This window comes from Epinephelus moara, chromosome 14, assembly GCF_006386435.1.
Source record: "Epinephelus moara isolate mb chromosome 14, YSFRI_EMoa_1.0, whole genome shotgun sequence".
Classification (NCBI taxonomy): domain Eukaryota; kingdom Metazoa; phylum Chordata; class Actinopteri; order Perciformes; family Serranidae; genus Epinephelus; species Epinephelus moara.
In genome coordinates, this window is record NC_065519.1 from 1,372,039 (window position 1) to 1,397,287 (window position 25,249).

The following is a 25,249-nucleotide window of genomic DNA, read 5'->3' on the forward strand; positions in this document are numbered from 1 at the left end:
AAAAAAGTAATAGTATAACATGTCGTCCAAAATCATAAAAAAAAAGTCATAGTATAGCATGTCGTCCAAAATCATAAAAAAAAGTTATAGTATAGTATGTCGTCCAAAATCATAAAAAAAAGTCATAGTATAGTATGTTGATCAAAATCATAAAAAAAAGTAATAGTATAACATGTCGTCCAAAATCATAAAAAAAAAGTCATAGTATAGTATGTTGATCAAAATCATAAAAAAAGTCATAGTATAGCATGTTGATCAAAATCATGAAAAAAGTAATAGTATAGTCTGTCGATCAAAATCATGAAATAAAGTCATAGTATAGCATGTTGATCAAAATCAGGAAAAAAGTCATAGTATAGCATGGCGTCCAAAATCAGGAAAAAAGTCGTAGTACAGTGTGTTGTCTGAAATGTCATCAAAAAAGTTGTCATGTTAATTTATGTTTTCTCACTTATTCTCTTTTCCAGTGACCCTGAAATTGTTCACCCTTGGCCATCATTAAGGATCTCCAATTCATTCCATATACCTCGAGGAAACGACGAGAGGAGACTTTTTCTTCTTCTTTAGATTCTGTGACATATAATGCTGCATTTCCATATGAGCCAGTATTCAGACAGGTTATTCTCACAGCTCTTACTTAATTGGTGAATATAACTCTGTATAATAATAACATGTTGTGGCATCACACAAAGTTGCAGTTTGTCGATATACACACATTCTTATGCAGCTGTGAGGTGTATGATTGTGCAGATAACAATAATGCAAGTAAATGTAAGCAGCAGCTAAGTTGAGATGGTCATTTGTTTTTGTGTTATTTCAGTTGGTAAATTCAAGTTGTACTGTAGTTTACTCACCTACTGTCAACTGTTTTCAATAAACCTTTGAAATTATTGCTAAACCTTGGTTTCTTGTATACTTGAGAGATGGGAAGAGTGGTCGCAGTATGAATATGAATATAAATATAATGTGAATATAATAGTCATAGTATAGCATGACGAAAAAGTGATAAAATAGTCATAGTATAGCATGACGAAAAAAAGTGATAAAAAAGTCATAGTGTATGTCTAAAAAAGTGATAAAATAGTCATAGTATAGCATATGTAAAGAAGTGACAAAAAAAAGTCATAGAGTAGTAAGCCGAAAAGAGTGATAAAATAGTCATAGTATAGCATGTCGAAAAAAGTGATGAACCGTGAAAGTATAGAATGTCCAAAAAAAGTGATAAAATAGTCATAGTATAGCATGTCGAAAAAAGTGATGAACCGTGAAAGTATAGAATGTCCAAAAACAGTGATAAAATAGTCATAGTATGGCATGATGAAAAAAGTGATAAAATAGTCATAGTATGACATGATGAAAAAAGTGATAAAAACGTCATAGTATAGTATGTCGAAATAACTCATAAAAACGTCATAGTATCGTATGTCGAAAAAAGTGATAAAATAGTCATAGTATAGTATGTCGAAATAACTGATAAAAACGTCATAGTATAGCATGTCGAAAAAAGTGATAAAACGTGAAAGTATAGTATGTCCAAAAAAAGTGATAAAAAAGTCATAGTATAACACGTCGAAAAAAATGATAAACGTCATAGTATAGTACGTAGAAAAAAGTGATAAAAACGTCATAGTATAGCATGTCGAAGAAAGTGATAAAATAGTCATAGTATACTGTAGCATGTCGAAGAAAGTGATAAAATAGTCTTAAGTATACAGTAGTATGTCGAAAAGTGATAAAAACGTCATAGTATAGTATGTCGAAAAAAGTGATAAAAACGTCACAGTATAGTATGTCGAAAAAAGTGAAAAAAACGTCATAGTATAGCATGTCGAAAAAGGTGGGGAAAAAACGTTATAGTATAACATGTCGAAAAAGGTGGGGAAAAAACATCATAGGATAACGTCAAAAAAAGTAATAAAAACATTATAGTATAGCATGTCGAAAAAGGTGGGGAAAAAACGTCATAGTATAACATGTCAAAAAAAGTAATAAAAACGTTATAGTATAGCATGTCAAAAAAGGTGGGGAAAAAACGTCATAGTATAGCATGTCGAAAAAGGTGGGGAAAAAACGTCATAGTATAGCATGTTGAAAAAGGTGGGGAAAAAACGTCATAGTATAACATGTCAAAAAAAGTAATAAAAACGTCATAGTAGAGCATGTCGAAAAAGGTGGGGAAAAAAAGTCATAGTGGAGCATGTCGAAAAAAGTTGGAAAAAACAAACAAACGTCATAGTATAGTATGTCAAAAAAAATCATTAAAAATGTCATAGTATAGCATGTCGAAAAAAGGGATAAAAACGTCATAGTATAGCATGTCGAAAAAGTGGGGGGAAAAAACGTCAGTATAGCATGTGGAAAAAGTAAAAAAAAAAAAAAAAAACGTCATAGTATAGCATGTCGCTTTTTTTTTGACATGTTATACTATGATGGTTGTTTTTTTTTTTTAACTTTTTTCGACATCCTATACTATGACGTTTTTATCACTTTTTCCCCCCCCACCTTTTTCGAAGTGACAAAATAGTTATAGTATAATATGTTGAAAAAAGTGGGAAAGAAACCCGTCACAGTATGGTATGTCAAAAAAAAGGGATAAAAACGTCATAGTATAGAGTGTGCCAGGGCTGACGTCAAAACCCGGAAGTTTAGCATCGTGCTGGTTCCCGGCAGAGAAAGTGAATGTGATTTTTGCATTGCGTTTTGGATTATGTCAGAAAATAAGCTCTGTGGCTAACACAGGTTTATGATACTTACAGGTTTTGTTCAGTAAGATAATCTTCATATATGAACACCTTTCATACCGCATTTGAAGCTTAAATGTGATCGCCAGAAGTAAAAAGCTAACGTTAGGCTTTAACAGACTACATGACTACTCCACGGTCGCATGACTCTTGACGTCACCGCCACTAAGCTTTCAACTGATTTCGGCCGCTTTATTTTAAAAACATTGTATAATGGGGAAATTGGACTGTTTAAGCTAAATAAGAAGCTGTAATGGCGGACTGCCAGTACTCTCGTCTGTTTGGGGGTGATGACGTTTAATGTCCCCAACAGTGTTTGTAGTCGTATTGAGCAACTTGTTAGCTACCGCCTTTTTTACCACACGTAAAAGCTTCAAAATTCACAAGTAGGGTATTTACTGACGTGTTTTATGTCGTAGAAAAATACCTGAAACTCGCTTAAGCTTTTGTTAACCACAGACCTTATTTGAGGCATTTTACCAAAATCCCATTCAAAAAACGTATTGACTTTTAGACGAGAGAACCGGAAGTGCTAAAAGCGCTAACGGAGTTCCAGGTTTACGGGCACACTCTAAAAACGTCATAGTATAGCATGTCGAAAAAAGTCGAGAAAAAAACCCAAAACGTCATATAGCATGTCGAAAAAAGTCGAGAAAAAAACCCAAAACGTCATAGTATAGTATGTTGAAAAAATTATTAAAAACGTCATAGTATAGTATGTCAAAAAAAGTGGGGAAAGAAAACGTCATAGTATAGAATGTCTAAAAAAGTCGGAAAAAAAAGTCATAGAGCATGTTGAAAAAAGTGATAAAAACGTCATAGTATAGTATGTCGAAAAAATTTATTAAAAACAAAATAGTATAGCATGTCAAAAAAAGTGATAAAAACGTCATAGTATAGTATGTCGAAAAAATTTATTAAAAACATCATAGTATAGCATGTCGAAAAAAAGTGATAAAATAGTCATAGTATAGCATGTCGAAAAAAGTCAAAAAAATAAACGTCATTGTATAGTACATTGAAAAAATGATTAAAAACATCATAGTATAGCATGTCGAAAAAAGTCGGAAAAAACAAGAAGTCATGGTCGAGTATGTCAGAAAAAAGTGATAAAAACGTCATAGTATAGTATGTCGAAAAAATTATTAAAAACAGCATAGTATAGCATGTCAAAAAAAGTCAAAAAAAATAAACATCATGGTATAGTACATTGAAAAAATGATTAAAAACATCATAGTATAGTATGTCGAAAAAAGTCAAAAAAAAAAAAAAAAAAAAGTCATAGTCGAGTATGTCGAAAAAAAGTGATAAAAATGTCATAGTATATGATGTCCAAAAAAGTCGGGGGAAAAAAATGTCATAGTATAGCATGTCGAAAAAAAGTCGAGAAAAAAAACAAAAAACAAAACTGCCATAGTATAGCATGTCGAAAAAAGTGACAAAATAGTCACAGTATAGTATGTCGAAAAAAGTTGAAAAAATAAACGTCATGTTATAGTATGTTGAAAAAATGATTAAAAACATTGGAAAAGCACGTCAGTCGAGTATGTCGGAAAAAAGTGATAAAAACGTCATAGTATAGCATGTCGAAAAAATTTATTAAAAATGTCATACTATAGCATGTCGAAAAAAGTAAAAAAAATAAACGTCATGTTATAGTATGTTGAAAAAATGATTAAAAACATTGGAAAAAACACGTCAGTCGAGTATGTCGGAAAAAAGTGATAAAAACGTCATAGTATAGCATGTCGAAAAAATGTATTAAAAACGTCATAGTATAGCATGTCGAAAAAGTGATAAAAACGTCATAGTATAGCATGTCGAAAAAAGTAAAAAAAAATAAACGTCATGGTATAGTACATTGAAAAAATGATTAAAAACATCATAGTATAGCATGTCGAAAAAAGTCGGAAAAAAAGAAGAAGTCATAGTCGAGTATGTCAGAAAAAAGTGATAAAAACTTCATAGTATAGTATGTCGAAAAAATTATTAAAAACGTCATAGTATAGCATGTCAAAAAAAGCGGGGAAAGAAAATGTCATAGTATATGATGTCGAAAAAAGTCGAAAAAAAAAAGTCATAGAGTATGTCGAAAACAGTGATAAAAACGTCATAGTATAGCATGTCAAAAAAAGTAAAAAAAATAAACATGGTATAGTACATTGAAAAATGATTAAAAACATCATAGTATAGTATGTTGAAAAAATTATTAAAAATGTCATAGTATAGCATGCCAAAAAACATCAACGTCATAGTATAGTATGTCGAAAAGTGATACAAATGTCATAGTATAGCATGTCGAAAAAAGTCGGGGAAAAAAACAAACCTGTCATAGTATAGTATGTCGAAAAGTGATTAAAATGTCATAGTATAGCATGTCGGAAAAAGTGGGGAAAGAAAATGTCATAGGATAGGATGTCAAAAAAAGTCGGAAAAAAAAAGTCATAGTAGAGTATGTCGGAAAAAGTGATAAAAACGTCATAGTATAGCATGTCAAAAAAAGTAAAAAAAATAAATGTCATGGTATAGTACATTGAAAAAATGATTAAAAACATCATAGTATAGTATGTTGAAAAAATTATTAAAAATGTCATAGTATAGCATGTCGAAAAAAGTCAGAAAAAAAACAAACTTGTCATAGTATAGTATGTCGAAAAGTGATTAAAATGTCATAGTATAGCATGTTGGAAAAAGTGGGGAAAGAAAATGTCATAGTATAGGATGTCAAAAAAAAAAGTCATAGAGTATGTCGGAAAAAGTGATAAAAAAAAAACGGTTATAGTCGAGTATGTCGGAAAAAAGTGATAAAAACGTCATAGTATAGTATGTTGAAAAAAGTTGAAAAAATGTACATTGAAAAAATGATTAAAAACATCATAGTATAGTATGTCGAAAAAAGTAAAAAAAAAAAAAACGGTTATAGTTGAGTATGTCGGAAAAAAGTGATAAAAACGTCATAGTATAGTATGTTGAAAAAAGTTTAAAAAAAACACGGTCATAGTCGAGTATGTCGGAAAAAAGTGATAAAAACGTCATAGTATAGCATGTCGAAAAAAGTCGGAAAAAAAACACGTCATAGTATAGTATGTTTAAAAAATTATTAAAAATGTCATAGCGAAAAAGTTGAAAAAAAAAAAAAAAAGTCATAGTATAGTATGTTGAAAAAAGTCGAAACCCCCCCCCGAAAACGTAGTATGTCGAAAAGTGATACAAATGGCATAGTATAGCATGTCGAGAAAAGTAAAAAAAAAAAAAAAAAAAAAAACTGTCATAGTATAACATGTCGAAAAAAGTGACAAAATAGTCATGGTATAGTATGTTGAAAAAATGATTAAAAACATCGGAAAAACCCCCCCGTCATAGTCGAGTATGTAGGAAAAAAGTGATAAAACAATAAGTGTATAGCATGTCGAAAAAAAGTGATAAAACAATAAGTGTATAGCATGTCGAAAAAAGTCGGAAAAAAAAACCAAAAAACGTCATAGTATAGTATGTCGAAAAAAATTATAGTATGTCATTAAAACTATGTCATGGTGTAATATAGCATAATAATGCAGGAAAAAAAATAATCATGCACTATGCCATACAAGAATTATATTGTATCATAGTATGATGTAAAATTATAGTAAATAAAAGTCATATTGCAGTACGCCAAAAGTATATTTTAGCGTCATATGTCAAAAATTTATGATACGCCAAGTGTAACATTACATAAAAAGTCAAAGTATAATATGCCAAGTAAACATCATTAAAAATAGTTCTTGTCATTTATGTCACAAAAAGTCGTTATATTTTGTCATACACATGTTTTAAGAGAGTCATAGAATAGTTCGTAATAAAAAGTGATGGTAGAGTTTGCCCATAAAGATTTTTAATTTATTTTTTATAACATACTAAGACTTGTGACTCGATGGCTCGCTTGACCGGCACCTGCAAATGTGTGCTGAGCTTATTTTATGACGAGGTTTTTAATGAGATCTAAATAATCCACAGAGGTCTCTTCCTCTCAGAAACAAACAGAGCAGCTGATTTACACCGGTAAAAACACTCAATAAAGACATTTCATGTTTTTCTAACGTGGCTTGTTGCAGAGGAGCTGATGACTGTGGCCACCAACAGGAAAATACAAATGTCTCTATCTAGAGTCAGGGTTTGGTTTGTCCGTTCTGGGCTCCTGTAGCCTGTAGAAACATGGCGGTGTAGATATAAACAACTCGTTCTGAGGGAACAAAACAACCAGTCTGTTACAAACCAAAGACTGAAGATGACACATGACGAAAGTTAAACTTGAAACACATCAGTCGTTCCTGGTCGTATAGGGTTGTCCACAGGAGACGCTATACGACCAGGAACAACTGATGTGTTTCAAGTTTAACTTTCGTCATGTGTCATCTTCAGTCTTTAATGTGGCCGGTCTGTTCTGCATTAAGCAAACAGACCGGCCACACGACACGTCTTCACGACATCGTTTCCTGTGGTAATTTAATTTTTGTTGACATATCAGAGACAGTTGTGTGAATGTGACAGGATGTTGGTTAAGAGTCGTATGGCTGATGATATAAATTAGAGGCAGCTGTCCAGATCTCATTTACTGCTGTAATTAACTCTGAGCGGTGTCCACTCAGTGACACGTTATCATCCCGACCTGACGCTCGACTACCAGGTGACAAAATGTTCATGTCCCTGTTTGTAACACAGTCAGATATAGAAGAACAATGGTGTGTGGGACGAGCAGTTCAGAGATGAGGATACATCCTCCCTCTGGAATAAGTAAGTGTCCCAGTTATACATTTAGCTTGTGTAGTTTATTTATATCTGTTGGCAGATTGTCAGTTACGTTATCTGCAGTGTTTTTCGTGAGGAGTCCCATTAGGAGCTGAATGCATGGAGCACATTATTTCTTTGGCCTGGAGTAAATTATATTATTTATAAATGTCTGCTCATTATTACAATCTGTGTGTTTGCTTAATGCAGAACAGACCGGCCACATTAAAATGGATGTTCAACAGAGTTTAATGTTGTTTACTCCTCTTCTTCATTGTATGGGCGACATTAATGATGTTTACACAACCTCTTTATACTGTTGATGAAGCAGTTATGAATATGAGACAGTTTAAGTGTGTGTTCCTGTGTGTAAAGACGAGCCAGTGTGTGGCAGCCTCCGATAGGGGAGAGCGGGGTGAGGTGAGCCGGTTTTCATTAGCAGTTTAGAGCTGATGTCATGTTAGACTGGATCACTCAGCTCCTGAACAACAAACACTGAACTGACCAGGAGAAGATTCAGCTGGTTGTAATCTGTAATCCCCGCTGATAGAATCTGACTTGCTGCTCCTTTAAATGTGCTCACCAAATTCCCTCAATCACATATTTAATAAAAAGTGATTTTTCTTAATGGATGACTCTTTAAAGATACGTGGTCACATGACGTGTATGGTTGCTTAGAAACAAAAGGGGGGTACATTTCCCTTCAGGCTTCAGGAGAAGTTTCTATAAAACACATTTGTTAGAATCCAGTTTGTCTGATTGTTTTAATCACCGTCACGCCTTCATTCTCATCATTAGGTTGTTGCTGCGCTCTGGATCCTCTCACTGCAGCACAGATCTAATGACCCCGCTGGGATCAATAAAGTTACACCCAATCTAAAAGCTTCAAAGCTTCCTCCATCCACAATCGTCCACATGATGAACACTCAGTGTGTGATGAGCAGCAGAGCCCGACAGGTACCAGCCTGTGACTGTCAGTCTGCTCACACACAAACACAATCAGCTGTACGAGTGTGTTTGACCCTCTTTTACCTGAGTTTGACTCAGACAATGGTTTTACTGAATTTTAATTTTTTTTCTTGTCATATTATTATTGACTCTTTGTGAACAAACGATGATCAATTATTGTCGTTTTAGTTTCAAAAATCAGTTTAGGCCTCTGTCAAACTCTAATGAGGAGGAAACTGACATTTAGGAAACTCATGGATCATTATTCCTGCTTCTGACTGACAAGTTTAGAGTCACATAATTGTAATTTACACGCCTGTCATTTTAGCAGCAAAGGCAAAATGTAATTTGTAAATTTCCCCCGCAGTAACTAGTTAAAGGAAACTGAGCACTGTGGCACTAATTTTTGAAACTTGTCAGTGATCGACTGTGGCGTTCCTCACACATGATGTGTCCAAGGACCGTCGGAAATTTGATAATTTCTGTTTTTACAGTTTCTGGCTGATAAATGATGTCATTTTGGGGATTTTTAAAGAATACATGCCTTTCAAACCACGTTTTCTTTTAAAAAAAATCCAATGTTTAGTTTCAAAATTTGGATGGCTTTAAAAAAATAAAATAAAAAAGAAATCACCAAAATTCAGTGCCAAAATTTGGAAAGCATGTTTTCATTGCAGTAAATTAAATGCAAAATATAACCATTTAAATGTGTATGCCCGTCCCCTAAGCCAAAATAAAAAATCACAAGCCAATTATTTGACATGCCTCCCCCTTTTTGAACCACCCCCTGCCCTCACTCCCCTCATAAATAACAAACAGTCCCTGACAGCTCATCCTGTAAAGAGTTGCGGGGGGCTGGAGCCTATTTTAGTTGACATCTAGAATTTCTACACTTAAAAGTGCACCCAAAAATGAAAATTCAGCCATTATCTACTCACCCATATGCCGTTCACGTGTGCACGGTGCCCAGAGAGGCAGTCAGAGCTACAGGCTACAATGAGGCTAAAAACAGAGTTCAGATGACGTTTTTCCAAACAACTTTTTATGTCGGGGCTTCAGGACACTTGGATCACTACGGACGAGCAGTATGGAGATATTTTGTGGTTTCAATTATGTGTTTTTGGACGTTTGAATCGGGGGTACCGTCGGCCTCCATTAGGTGGAGTTGTGTTGCTACCTCCTCTCCCCTTGGATCTCTGCAAGTGATGTGAGGACTCTAAAACTTCACCTGAGCCTCCCTCGCCATATGGGTGAGTAGATAATGGCTGAATTTTCATTTTTGGGTGCACTATCCCTTTAAACAACTTGTTGTAAAATGAACTTTGAGCACATGACAATGTGTCGTTTCTCTTCATGTTGTAGTGCCTGTGACTGACTTTGTATCAGACCCATCTGAACCATACAGACACTGTAAATCCCACCCGTCTGCTGCTCCCTGCAGAATAAAACAAACGCCCCCAGTAATCTGCAGCACTGCGACCCAGTTCTGATCGAGGCCGTCTCTATTACTGCCGCTCTGATTATGAAAGGTTGAACATCACATGTTCAGTCTTCATCTCGTCTCACCTGAGTAGGTATCTGTGCTCTCAGAATGTTCTGCTCTGTTTCCATGGAGACGCCTGGGGCGGTGGTTGCCAAGTGCGGGCTCTGGTTGTCCGTCGCTGGGCTGGGCATCCCGGGCTGGCTGGCGCCCGTTTTCACGTCCGATCCATTCCCGAAAGCCAGGATGGCGTTTTCTGGAACACAAGAGCAGCAGAGACGTCGTGTTTAAAGGGATGTGAAGTTCTGCAGGTCATTTTCCCATCAGCCACCACCTCTAGTTTCCCTCTGCTTTCTTTGCATGCTGCACGGCTCTTTGTAACGTGATTGGTCACTTTATAATTATGCACCGGGGGACTGTAATTACAGTGTGGTCATGGCATGTGAGTACAGCTCAACCTCTCAGGGTGACTCATCAGGCGACTGAATCAAATGAATCGATGTCAAACTGCTTTTAACAGGATTTTAAAGTCAACTGGAGGTTTTTCTGACAGTCTCCATCCCTGTCAGTGAAAACATGGATGCTTCACACACAGAAGATCTATACAATATGCTGTAAAGCCCTTTGAGGCAAATTGTGATTTGTGATATTGGGCTTTATAAATAAAATTGATTGATTGATTGATTGATTGATTGACAATCAGCACAGGTTCAAGATTAGAGTCACCAATTCAGTATCTGACCAAATGTCTCTCCTTCTGTTCCTGAGATATGACGTTAAAACATGATGATGTCACAGTCAAGCTGACCTTTGACCTTTTGACCTTCATCATTTTATCCTGTTAGACATCTATGGCAACAAAGTTCACAAGCTACTGCATCATACAGTCTGCAGACATCAAACATGTCGTACCCAAGTTTATATGATCCATGTGACACAGTGTCGCTGCACTGAACTTATAGGACTGATAAGATCTCAGTCTGTGGGAGGGTCAACACGAGAAAACTGTGAGTCTGCAGTCTTGAACAAACCTGTCCTCCATGACAGAATGTGACAGAGTGTTGTGTTTCCTGTATTTAAAATGCAAATGAACAGCAGAGTGTCTCAGTCGCAGGCAGACTGAAGCTTTGCTTTAATTACAGGAGCCTCAGAGGCTCAAACGCTGCTGCAGGTCACAACAATGCAGGTTCAATTAACAACACATTTTAATGTCAGCAGTGGGTCTGTGGTCGCTCTGTAACACACTGAACACCAGCAGGGAGTGAACTGGTGTTGGATCCATTCCCGTCAGCGTGCTCACTGACCGGTTTACCTGAACAGCTGCAGGGTAACAGGAAGAGACGGAGCTCAACACTGAGACACATCGACTCTCTCCTGACCTTCCTGCTGGTTTTCAACACCGAGGCTGCATCGAAATTCTGCCTCACACCCAATAATGGACAGAGGGAGTTATATGTTTATATGTTAGTGTGTTGACTGCAGGCTGTGAATTATACTCACTATCAGCATTACGATCCAGGTGAGATCTCCAGACGTGACCAACACCGCTTTTCCACCAAAATCAGCGTATGAAGTTTTTAAAAACAGGAAAACCTGATAAAAATAGGTGATCGACTCCTCTGCTACTGTCAGTAGATCACAGCTGTGTTCACAGCTCTGCAGCAGACAAATATATCTTTCTGTGTGTGTGTTTTTTTGATGTATGACATCTGACGTCACAAACAGGCCTGAAAACTGGTTAGTCAACAGCAGACAGCAGCATGGAGGCCTGTGGAAACTTTACAGTGGTTACCTCCTTTAATATACGTCTTAGTGATTCTGTCTCTCTTTTACACTCGGCGCAGACTGATGTGGATCGATGTTTGAGCTGCTTGGACGGAGACAAACAGTATTTTGTGGCGGTGCGTTGTTGCATCTCGCCAGTAAAAGGGCTAAAATTGTGCGTTCACTCAGGTGTTGTGTTTCCATTGATGCCGATCGGAGCTGATAAACACCTGTGACTACTGTAGAGTCATTTGACCCGTGTGTGAATGCTGATTGTAACCTTTCCTCTAGTACATTAAAAAACAGCTACCAAGTTAGCTGTTAGCCGTTAGCTGCCTCCCCCAGTTAGCTAGCTAGCACAGAAGTTAAGTGCAAAATGCTCCAAAAAAGACTGAAGCAACCTTGTATGTGCATTTAACGCAACGTGACAATTTGCATCCCGTTAGAAACAAATGAAACTTTGTAGCCCAGCGGCCGTCAATGATTTTCAGGCTGAAGAGACGCAACTGAAAGAGAGATGAAGCAGAGACCGCCTGCTACATATGTTGTATAAAACTGAGCTGCATATTAAAGTGTCAGTGTGGGTTTCCTCCAGGTGCTCCGACATGTGCTTCAGGTGGCTCAACAAATAAAATCCCACTAGTTACTGTCAGTGAATCCTGCATCCCACAGTAACAACCCACCGTCCTTCATCCAGCCTCATTAATCAGTATCGTCAGCTAACAGGACACTGAACGTAACGACGGATCCACTGAAGGTCCTTCGTACTTTGTTTAAGCTCCTGGACTGTGTGAATTATAATCCAGATAAAAGTTACACACACAATGTTTGATTTCATGCAGGATGATTGATTTTATAGTAAGGTCAAAATCATTCTGTAGGATTGTCATATATTCAGAGCTTTCATTCACTCAGTGGAAACCAAGGACGTCCACCCTCAGACCCTCTCAGGATTCACTCTTTAGTAAAATATGAGCGCCACAGAGGGTCACGGGCAGCGGCGCCCCGACACACACACACACACACACACACACACACACACACACACACACACACACCTGCTGACTGACCGACAGTCCTCTGCTGCAGAAACACCAGTGAAGAGTGGAAATGAATAATATCATTTTAAAATGTTAATAATTCATCTGAAAATGTGTGAAACTGCGTGAGTGCTGCGGAGGGGAGAGTTTGACTAAACAAACTTTTTCATTACGGACACACCTGCTCTGACCTGGACTGTAAAGTTATGGGAGAGTGGGAGGGAAGCTGTGTGTGGACTGAACAACGGAGAGCTCTGATTGGTCGCTGCTGATGCTGTCGTCGCCCTCTGTGGAGAAAAAAAGAGGGCTGACACCGTGAATTATTAAAAGCATTATAAAACTAGAGAAGTGCACTCAGTGGAGAGCAGATCTCGACCAGGTGTGTCAGGGGGAAGTGGGCGGGGATCAGAGAGTGCAGGACGGCTGTGTGTCCAGTGTGTGTGCGTGACAGCGGTGAAATGAAGGGACACAGTGTTGATTAAAGCCCCGCCCCCTCCCAAACTAAGAGGAGTTGACAGAGTGGCCGGGATCAGCTCGGGCAGTCGCATCACGACTACTCTGACAAAGTGGCCAAACCGTGAAATTACTAATTCCAGGTCCGGCGAGATGATGATGTCACTGGACCCAAAAAGATTTTTTCTGCCACCAGACTCACATTGCAGAAGACACAGCTGTTAATCAGTGGAGATTTTTATTTGAGCGCTGCAACTTGTTTTAATATCTGGATTTGCTCAGTTTAATCATAACAACTTTACAAAGTCTAGGATAGCTGCACGATTAAATTATTTTGTCCCCATTCAAACAACCAAAATCTATTTCTGAAAACATCTGAGGTGAGAAACAGGAAGTGCTGCTGCGGAGTCTTGTTTCATTTTAGATCACTAGGATCACAATATTTAGAAGAGATGAAATGGCTATACTTCGGATAACTACTCCAGGAGGTGAGCAGAAATCGTTTGATAACGCATCCGAGGCCAGAGCCTACGTTATGAGCAACTTACAGCCACGAGATTCAGAGACGAAGTGAGTATAATGTGCTCAAAACAGAACAAAATAATCGTCTGTTTCCAGCCAGCATGCTAGCATAATAGCTAACCACTATGTCTAACCTGCTAGCTGCTGGGCAGCCGGACATTATCTATCAGCATTATATGCTGGATGCTTAGGCACAGACCCTCACTTAATGTGTCCCCGTCCCCCCCAATGTTGAAATGGAAGTTACGCTCATACTTAGTTTATAGTTTGGTCCAAACTTTGTGAGCATGGCGCATCACTTTGGACAGATTCATTAGCATTAAGTTGAATCTAGTCTAATCTATGCAAATACAGAACAGCGAACACGCCGTAACCCCGCCTCCAAACTCACTGAAACACTCCCATCATGTGACTACTTCTCCTGCTTCTCCACAGGAAATGAACTGAAAGTGTTGAGACGTCCTCTGTCACCATCAGGCTTTAACTTAGTTTCTACTTATTTATTTGTTTATTTCTCTTTAAAACCTAACTTTTATTTTAATGTTATTATTGTTTTGTGTGAAGGGAGACTGGAAATTAAGAAATTTTGATCGTATGGTGTGAACCGCTGTGATTTTACTGTGTACACCACAATACATGTCTTGAATGTTGAATCAGATCTGATGAAAATTAACCATAAGAAGTCAGCAGTCAAAGACAAACAATAAATAAAATAAAACAATAGGATAAAATAAAATAAAAAATAAATAAATAAATAAAATAATTTTTTAAGACTGTGAATTACAGCAGACACAGAAGTCCTCCAGCATAGAGTTATAAATGTGCACAAAAACTATTAGGCTGATGGGTCCAGTAGTTTGTGAGCTTAGCTGTGGACAGACAGAAACACACGCATGTTGCCCTCCAGTCTTACAGCCAGCGGAGATAAACTGTTTGCAGCAGCGGTGGTGCTTGAGGATAAAGTTAACCCTTTGTCCGCTGACATCACCGACTGTAGGCGGTAAACATTCAGTCTGACTGTCAGGAAATGTGACTGAACAAACAAAGTGTCTGCAGCTGAGTCACAACATCCGATCACTGAACAAAGCTGATGTTGAAAAGATTCTGACTTCCCACCCAGGCAGCAGCGACGGCAGTCGACGATTATGTTCAACAAAAGCCCCAAAAATTAAAGTTCTGTCACCTCCTGCTGCTGCTGCTGCTTTCTGCAGTGTTTTGTGAAATCACAACCTGTCTGTCTGCTGTCACGTCAAAACACTCTGTACCTGAATCAGTTTAATTTCTTACTCTGCCATCATGTCAGCGTCTGACGGGTCGAAGGGTGACCCCGGTCCAAGGCCCAAGGCCCAGGGGGGGCCATGAAAAGGTCTTTGGTTGACCCTCTTATTGGATCAAGTAACAATTTACTTACTGACTAAAATCACTGGCAACACAGGTTCTATGTATTTACATGATAAATAAATGTCTTGTTATCATTAAAACACATTTCAACGTGCCATCTGACGCTCCCAGAAGACCTAATGCATCCACTGGTACCAACCATGTTATGCTATGTTATCAGGAAAGGAGGCAAATAAGGCTCCAGCAATATACTCTTTCCACTTTTTCAGTTCTGCACACAGTTTGACCACAATTTGATTAAAGTAGCCTCAGGGTTGAATAAATAAACAAAGAAAACAATTATTTGTTCACTCCTGATTTGATCTTATGATATAATACGTTGCACTAATCATAACTCAAGGTGGCTTTGACCAATCCTTTTTTTTTTTTTTTTTTTTTTTTTTTTCTTAAAGATATTTTTTGGGGCTTTTAAGCCTTTAATGGATAGGACAGACAAGTGTGAAGGGGAGAGAGAGAGGGAGTGACATGCAGCAAAGGGACACAGGCTGGAATCGAACCCGGGCCGCTGCGGCAACAGCCTTGTACATGGGGCACCTGCTCTACCACTAAGCCACCAGCGTGGCTTTGACCAATCCTGATGAAACTCATTGGAGACATCTGGAGTGGTGTTCTACCACATATTATACCAATCGGCCAGAGGGTGGCACTGTAGTTAAGGCCAATATTGGAAAGGCCCCGCCCCTAATACTGTTAGCCCAAATGATTTGAAATGTGACACACACGTCCAGCTCAGTTTGCTCTATAAAAATCCCTCTTAGACCATCAGCGTCTGCCCAATGGATTTTCTGCCATTCTGAATTATTTCCAAATCAGTGACATGAATAGAACTTGATAAGTTTTGTTTTACAAACAGTGACCTTGACATTTGACCTTCACCCACCAAAATCTTCACTGTTGAGTCAAACTGGATGTTTGTGCAGAATTAGAGGAAATTCCCTCAAAGCCTTCCTGAGATATCGTGTTTGCAAGAATGAGGACACAAGGTCACAGTGACTTTTGACCACCAACGTCCAATCAGTTCATCGCTGAGTCCAAATGAACGTTTGTGCCAAATTTGAAGGAATTCCCTCAAGGGGTTCTTGAGATGTCTTGTCACAGTGACCTTTGACCTGTGACCACTAAAGTCTAAACACAGTTTGTACCAAATTCTTGTCGTTCTTGATATGTTGCGTTCACAAGAATTGGGTGGACGACCTGAAAACAAAATGCCTCGGCGGTGGCGACAGCACAGTGCAGGTCGCTGCTGTGGGATGTTGGTGCGTGTGCCCTGACACAAACTGAGTGTGTTGTTGAAACAGTCGCATATTTCTAATGACGGGAGAAATGTGACTCTTTAGAGATGTTTCTCCTCCTTCACAGGTGTAAGAGGAACAGATGGATGTAATTCTATTAAACAAACAGATGCGTTGAATGTTTCGGGTTTGAATCCTCACCTGACTGAAACAGATAATTACACCTTCACTGTCAGCGCCGGAAACAAGTCTATAACAAAGATGATTCAGAGAGTGAGACACAAGCAAAGAGCCTCGATTCCAGTTTAATTTTCTACAATTTTAATTCCAATTTCCAAAGAAGAGAGGTGGCATTGGACTTTGACTCAGTTCTGTAAAAGTGGATTGAAAGCGTCAGTCAGCCTCAGAGTCTCATCTCTCAGCCGTCTGTGATATAATGATGGTGGTGAATATCTAAATGGGCCACTTACAGTAAGTAGGCTGCGACTGGAAGGAATATTAAAGTGTGTACATTCTGTGCTATGTATAATTTACAGTCTGCTGGATTTATATGGTTCCATACACCCCAAAGGACGCCCATTACACTGAGTTCTTGGATTTACCACAACCAGAATGAATTATGATCAGATGATGGATTAATATTCTATAAGCACTCATTTTCATTTGGCTAATGGGCTACTCTGCAGCAATTACGTTTGCATGAAAGTCACTTCAATTAAAATATGCTCAAATGAAGACATGAATGAGAGATTCATCAATTAATATCCACAGCTTATACTGTAAGATGGATGTGGGTGCTTAGAAATGAAAATCGCACCATTATTCCATCTGTTCCCGGCAAAAAAGCCTCCGATGTCAGGAGCGACTCGCTGGTTATTAGTGATGGGATTTCCAAGCCTTCGGTGGAGTATCGGGGTGTGACACACAAACATTGATTTCTCACAGGATCATAACAAATTGATCCATCCATCGCTTTCGCAAACAAAATTCTGCAGCAATCAATGCGGAGCCTTGACTCGACTCCCTCCGCTGGTGCAGCGCTGAGCATCAAGTACCAGATGCAGATGGAGGTGGTGGATGGGTGACCTGTGGGCGCCTGCTGCCAGCTCTGCAGCTAATTAGGGAATCTGCAAGTTGCAACACAACGGCGGAGAGTCGATAGTGAGGGAGACAGATTGAGCCCGGCTCGCTGTGTGTACATCAGCACCTTGCAGGAAAGGTTGCGGACCGGCGTGCTAATGGTGCCGAGGGCCATTAGTGTTGGTGGGACAGGTGGGAAAGTGTGCCGCCCCGCTAAAAGTGTGCAGTTAGCTCTGCAGCGTGCAGCCGTCCCCCGACAGGCTGACGGATGAGAGAAGTGAGGGGTGCAACTCCAGCTGCCCGCTACCTCGCCTGGCCGCACGCCGTCACGCAGAGATGAAGTGCCCATTGATATCTTCAGTGGTAAGCTGTTGTGACAGTTCCTTTGTAAATGTTTGGACACGGCTGTTTAAGCACCTCCATCTCGCATCTCTTTGACTTTTAAGTTTCTCCCTGAGGGGTTTTTCTTTTCTTTTACTGACTTCATAGATTCCCCAAAGCCACACTGCAGAGCACTTCCTGTGCGCACCCTCTTTTCCCATCCCCAACCTCCTCGACACGCCGCTGGTTACCCTCACTCTTTCCTGTTACACCACCAATTTAACTACCAGGAAAAAATTAGAATAATTGCAGAAATAAATGAGCTTCACCTCCATCTGTCCTCTCATTTTTTCCCTGACACACTCAGCTTTCAGAGAACGAAGAAGTCCAGAGCTGCCGTTCTGCATAGTGATGCGGTTATTATGGCTGTGATGAGGAGGTAAGGTAGGGTGACAGCTGTTTTTTAAAACCTGAGCGCGCTCACTCCAGAGAGGAATCTTTTTTTTTTTTTTCAGCAGTTTTTCCATCCCCCCTCCCCTGCCTGCAAACGACTGTATTCTTCCCTGCCACTATTCTCTCTGTCCACCTCATTAGTTTGGAGGCAGGAAACCAAATTACGTTCAATTACAAAGTCATCAAAGGCCATCTGAAGTCCTGTCTCAGCAAGCAGGCCCCCAGCGCAGCAGCACAGGGGGCCTGCACGCAAAATAAAGCTGAATTCAGACGCAGAAAGAGGCGAGCACCAAAAGAGACCAGGAGGATTCATTTAATTGACGGCGGTGTTGTCCAATTGTGAAACGGGACCATCGGCGAAGGAGCCGAGTCTTTTGGCTTCAGTCAGAACGAACAGCTCTTCATTCTCTGTACGCTGTGATTACACAAGGAACACGGGGGAAAGAAAAACATTCAGGATCTCTCCCAGGGCGGATTCATTTTCCCAATTATTGGCTCGAATCCAAACTCCCCGTGCCAAATCATTATGCACACTTTCTACCCAAAATAGAACAGTGGCTCGCCTGCGCCTGGCAAACGAGACTGAACTCCAATTGAGATGAGAGCGTGGCGTGCACCGCCGGTCCATGAATCGCCTTTCCCATTAGAAACTTGTTCATCCTTATTATCACGTACGCGCTGTTTGGCTTCAGCCGCCCGCTCAGGCAGGAAGAGAGGAGCGCTTCTTTGCTCAGACGCAGGGAAATGAGGCCAGTCAGTCTGAGGTTTGTTTTTCTGGGTCTCTAAGGAGCTTACAGTAAACAGCAGCGAGGAGCCGCCTTGGCAAGTCTGAGTCCTGGCTGCAGGATGCACATGAGGAGTTTCATTGAAAAACAAGACATCCATCAACCGCTTGAAAAATATATGTGACGACGCTGGGAGGTTTAACTCACTGCAGGATAATATGCATTTTATTTGTTATTCGCCGCTGCTTCCTGAGAGAACAGAGGCATTTTGGGAAATGTCATTATCTCATTGAGTGATGTGTGTCAGGTGGCAGAGCGGATACAGCACCTGATAATTGCTCCAGAAATACTTTCAACACTCGTTTGTGCAGGTTTTTTATCTGCAGCGTTCAGGTCTCTGATCTGATTGGTAAAATTTACAGTAATACTTTACAGTAGAGCCAATGATTTACAGTGTGATTTTGAGGTATCAATCAAGTATCCATAAAGTCGTATTTTAACAGTATTTTTCCTCGGGGCAATGATAACAAAGATCAACAATTTAAAAGATGCTATCATTTTCTTTTTAAATGCAGGCCTCTGACAAACAGCTCAGATGTCACTGAAGAGAAAGAAAAATTCAATATTACAAACTATAAACTGTTGTAATTCTTGTAATACCACAAAACCTCAATTAGTAGGCCGGGCTATTATTTACTTAAATCACTAAATTCAACAGGCCTATATTTGGGACAGGCCTTTAATTCCATTCACACAAACAAACACTGAATAAAGTTTCATGTTAAACAAAATGAATGTGTTTTGGAGGGGCTGCTAAATACGGCGGCCAATGTGAAAACAGTGATGGACTCATCTACAGCCAGTGTTTGGTTTGTCCATTCTGGGCTACTGTAGAAACATGACGGTGCAACATGGTGATCTCTGTAGACGAGGACCTGCTCCCTGTGTAGATACAAACGTCTCATTCTAAGGTAACAAGAACACAACCATTCTGATTTCGAGCTGATGATACACTAAAGAAAACATACTGACTATATTATATTCCATTTTTCCAATTTATCCCCTAAATCCTACACTGGACCTTCAAAAACCAGACTATGGGGAGCCAAGGAGGAACAGCTGAGGAGTCTGAAGGAAAGGACACAAAAAGCAAGGGATTCACGCACATCCAGAAGTTTTTTCAGGCGCTGGACCAATAACAGATACAACAGATAAGAGAAACAACATGAAGAGAGGTCCGCACACTGTAGCTTCTCTAAGTGCCATTTATCAGCATATCCACAGGTGATGTCTCAGACTGTCTGAAACAAGTCTGAGGAGGAACATTAGCTTCAAACGTCACCTGTGGATGTGCTGATAAATGGCACTTAAGGGAACTACAGGGTGCAGACCTTTCTTTATGTTGTTTATTGAGGGAAATTAAATTACCACCAACATCTAATCAGTTCATTCTTGAGTAAAATGAATGTTTGCACCAAATTTGAAAAAAATTCTCTGAAGGTGTCCTTGAGATATTACATTCATGAGAATAAGATGGCTGTAAGGTCACAGTGACCTCTGACCACCAAATCTAATTATCTAATCAGTTTATTGTGAAGTCCAGGCGACCATTTGTGCCAAACTTTAAAAAAAATAACTCCCTAAAGGCGTTTTTGAGATGTCGCGTTCACAGAAATGACACAGTCAAGGTCGAGGTGACTTTGACCTTTGACCACCAAACTCTAACAAGCTTGTTGTGTCAAAGTGACGATTGTGCCAAATGTGAAGAAATTCTCTTGAGGCGTTCTTTAGATATCAGGTTCACGAGAATAAGATGGATGCAAGGTCACAATGACCTTGACCTCTGACCACCAAATCTAATTATCTTTTTTTTTTTTTTCTTTCTCTTTTTATTGATTTTCTTGAGCCAAATCTAATTATCTAATCAGTTTATTGTGAAGTCCAGGTGAACATTTGTGCCAACTCCCTAAAGGCGTTTTTGAGATATCGTGTTCACAGAAATGACACAGTCAAGGTCCCGGTGACCTTGACCTTGGACCACCAAACTCTAACAAGCTCGTTGAGTCAAAGTGATGATTGTGCCAAATGTGAAGAAATTCCCTCAAGGCGTTCTTTAGATATCAGATTTGAGAGAATAAGATGGATGCAAGGTCACAATGACCTTGCATCCATCTTATTCTCATGAATGTAATATCTCAAGGACACCTTCAGAGAATTTTTTTCAAATTTGGTGCAAACATTCATTTGGACTCAAGAATGAATTGATTAGATTGTGGTGGTCATAGGTCAAGGTCACAATGACCTTGACACCTTGTCATTGTGACCTTGACCTATGACCACCACAATCTAATCAATTCATTCTAGAGTCAAAGAGGACATTTGTGCCAAATTTGAAGTAATGCCCTCAAGGTGTTATGGATTCAAGGTCATAGTAGCCTTTGACCAGCAAAGCTAACCATCTAATCAGTTTATTGAGTCCAAGTGAAGTTTGTGCCAAATTTGAAGAAATTCCCTGAAGGTGTTCTTCAGATATTGTGTCCACAAGAATGACACGGATGAACATCCCGTAAACATGATTCCTTTGGCCAGTTCAGAGCCATAAAAACTATCCTGTGCTCTTCTGTCATCTCCTTCACCTGAGCCAGGCTCACATCTACATCTGCATTGCTAAAAGCACAACCTGCCTGCTGAGAGCAGACACTGGTGGGCTTTAAATCTATTAGAGAGGAAAAAAAAATCCAGGTCTGTCGGGAAGAAAATGTTTCTGAAAACCCAGGAATATTTTGTGAGGGACTGTTGCTGTTTTTTGGGGAATCTGCAGCTGCGATTTTAAACCACCGACTGAGTCATTAAAGCCCATTAGAGCAGTTGAAGTGGTGATCCCTTTGTGCAGCACAATTAATACAAGTGATTTAGTGAACAGAGAGTTCTGTCACTGGAGAGGAAGATAATGCTTTTAATGAGTAATACTGAAATTTTAGTCTGTTTGTTCTTCATGAATCTCCGTTTTCTTCTTCTCATGTACTTCTTGTCTTTTATTGGTGCTTCTCCTCCAGATGGTTGTTTTTATGCTTTTCTCTCCATCTTTGATGCTTTGATGACGACTCGCTGCCTCTTACTGGATTATTACACTTATCACTGGATTAACCACCGATCTGCTGAGTGAGAGCTGGAGCTTTTTTTTACTTTTTCTACTTGTCCGAAATTCTGTGTCTTCAGATTCTGGAGTTTATAAAAGATATGCTGTTTTAAACTGACCAGATGTCCTGTCCTCTGTTCTGTGACCCAGAATGTCCATCTGTTGTTTAAACCCCTCTAAAGTCTGTCTGTACATCTGTGAACATACTCTCACTTTTTAACAGCCAACCTACGCTGACACAGGGAGAACATGTCAGAGCACCTGGAGGAAACCCACGCTGACACGGGGAGAACATGTGAGAGCACCTGGAGGAAACCCACGCTGACACGGGGAGAACATGTGGGAGCACCTGGAGGAAACCCACGCTGACACGGGGAGAACATGTCAGAGCACCTGGAGGAAACCCACGCTGACACGGGGAGAACATGTCAGAGCACCTGGAGGAAACCCACGCTGACACAGGGAGAACATGTCAGAGCACCTGGAGGAAACCCACGCTGACATGGAGGAAACATGCAAACTCCACACAGCAGGGCTCCCCCACCACGGCAAGGCGGCAATGCTAACCACTGCACCGCCATGTTGCCCACTGCTTTTTGCATTAAAAAACAAAACAAAAAACAAATTCTTAAGAAAAACTTTTTCTCGAGGCAAATTCTGGACCACAATATTAAGCAGGAGAGAAGTTACACTACTATTTCTATTTTCCCACAGGAATGAATGGACTCTGAGGGACTAATGTTACTCTCAGTGTTGTAAATTAATTGTAATCAGATTACAGATACTGATACCATTATGTAGCCAGCACATTTATTTAGAACAGTGAACAGACAGTTTCACCATAACGGCTTAGTAGGTGTCCATTATCGTTTTTTAACAGACACCCTGCAGCCAATCAGAATCAAGTATTCACACAGACCTTGGTATAACTTTAATTACAGGCGCCTCTGTCACTTCATTCATACGTCAGGTTCCTGGCAGCTCTATACTTTGTTAAACTGACAAAACAATAAATCAGCCTCACAGCTGAGTGTCTGCTGAAACAAAGGAAATCAACCATGTGGCATAAAAGTGCAAAACAAAGACAAGAACACAAAGAAACTCTGCACAAATCAACCAAACTAATCTGGACTCTGAAGGGTTAAAGCTATTTGAAAACATTTTTTAAAGCTTATTAAATACATTTAGCTTTATTTGTGCTCGCTGTGGAAACACTGTGTAATTTAGTTTATTTTAATGACGTGCTGCAGCAGCCTGTTGTGTATCTGTATTTCCTGAAGAGAGCAGTCAGTCTCCTGCTTCACAGCTCCTGCTCGTTACTTATCAAACTTATGTCGACTGACAGATACATATTAGCATTTATATACAAACAGCAGTTAATTTGGTTCTGCTTCAAATTACTGCCTGCAAATTAAATCTGAATTATTTAGCAGTTGTACAGGATATCAATCAAATGCTGACTGAACACCTGCACTGGGACGGATATATGTGAATATGAGGGCAGGAGAGAAGAGGTGAGGGCAATAAGTCCAGACAAATATATATATTTTAAATTACTGAGTCCCCACCTTATAATTACAAGCTGTAGTCACTTTGTTTTTGTTTGTTGTGAAGTAGTTCTGGTATCATTTATTTTAAAATTATGATGCTCATAAAGAATTTACTTTTGGAAATTACACTGTAAAAAGTATCAAGATCCATTGTTCTCATTATTGACTGTGGTGCGTTATTGTTGCTCTGGGACGAAACATTAGACTGAGCCTGGGTACAAGAGCCGACCTGTGCAGCTGTATAATATTAAGAGAGTGATTATAAGATTCAAGAAGAAAAATAAAATGTTTTTATTTTGCTATTTTTTACTAACTCTATTCCGAATATTATTTTGAAATATGACATAAGGCCACAACAACAAAACTACATATCAACATCTACTAAATAACAGAGAGGCCTTTTTTTCTTATTCAGCAGGTTGACGTCAGAGACAATGCAGCCCATCGGTGAATGACATCACTCTGACTGTCAGTTCAGCTCAGCGCATGAGAAGAGAAACAGAAGTGAGGAAAGTAAACAAAAGTCCAGAAGGAGTGAGACCAAATTTGTTACATGAGGTAAAATTATGTTTTGAGCTCCTTCAGCTGTTTGTGCTATTGTTTGAAGAGGAAGAAGAAGAAGATATATTTTATATATTTTTTTTTGTTATTGTCTTGTAATGTACTGTTTTGTTGTATGTTCTGTAATGTAATGTGATGCTGTTGCAATGTTTTGTCGTGTTTTGTCTGTATACATGTTAAGGACTCCCTCGAAAACAAGATGATTCATCTTAAGGGACTATCCTTCAAATAGTTAAATGAAAAAAATGTATACCCGAGTATCTTTTTCTAAAAAAAATCACTATAATATCATATCGTGATAAACCTGGTGATTTACACCCTGACTGTCAGTATGGGTAATCACAGGTAAGTAAATTCTGGGATCTTGTAACCCCAAAACAGATGGACTGTTCCAACATCAGGTGAGCTGCAGCTGACAGGTCCTCTGGTTTTTTGCCTAAGGTTTTTGTTTTTTCCCAACATTGTTGGTGGCAGCCTTGCGGCCAACAAAGTAGACTAGCTGTCGCTGGCTGGTCCGAGTCTGGCTGCAACCACATGTGGGGAATGCATCCACTTGTTGCCCCTTTTTGCTGACTGCCAGGAAATCAGCTGTCTTATAGCCAGTGATCAGTCTTTCCACAAAATCATCTGCAAATCTTAAGATCTGAAGTTGTCAAAAACTGGCACTTGGTCAGTGATTTCTGGTGTCAGACACAGACAAAAAAAGTAGTCCTTTCACATCGGAATGATTCGTGTCCCGTCGCCATTATTGTTTAACAGAATCCGGCAGCATCACGGGACAACAATGGAAGTTAAGGAAGCTGAAGTCCAAGTATGGCGGGTGGGAGGGGTGGTGGATGGTCCAACAACCACAGACTTTCAGCCAGGAGGTCTGTGCTCACTTCCTGTAAGACTGTAAAGCCAAACCCTGTTCTTTTTTCCTAAACGTAGCCACGTGTGTGTTGTTGAAGGAAAAAAAACATCAGTTGGTGGTGTTGTACTGACATAGTGCTTTTATTTTGAAAGAGACTGTATGCAAACTGTACATTTCCTGTGAAAACAGAAGTGTATTTTGAAAACAGACAATGCATGTAAC

The 25,249-nt window shown here is 39.4% G+C and overlaps 1 protein-coding gene and 1 long non-coding RNA gene across 2 annotated transcripts in view; one reads left to right on the forward strand and one right to left on the reverse strand.

Annotated features, from left to right (window-relative positions):
* The window catches only part of LOC126401089 (uncharacterized), a 16,245-nt gene extending 15,456 nt beyond the window's left edge, over window positions 1–789 (forward strand). Inside the window, exon 4 of the long non-coding RNA XR_007571041.1 lies at window positions 468–789. This is a non-coding gene — a long non-coding RNA (uncharacterized LOC126401089). The remainder of the gene's footprint in view (window positions 1–467) is intronic.
* The window catches only part of gfra4a (GDNF family receptor alpha 4a), a 225,559-nt gene that overhangs the window by 6,549 nt on the left and 193,761 nt on the right, over window positions 1–25,249 (reverse strand). The window contains exon 7 of the mRNA XM_050062149.1: window positions 10,020–10,189. Coding sequence (XP_049918106.1) covers window positions 10,020–10,189 — 170 coding nt within the window. The remainder of the gene's footprint in view (window positions 1–10,019; window positions 10,190–25,249) is intronic.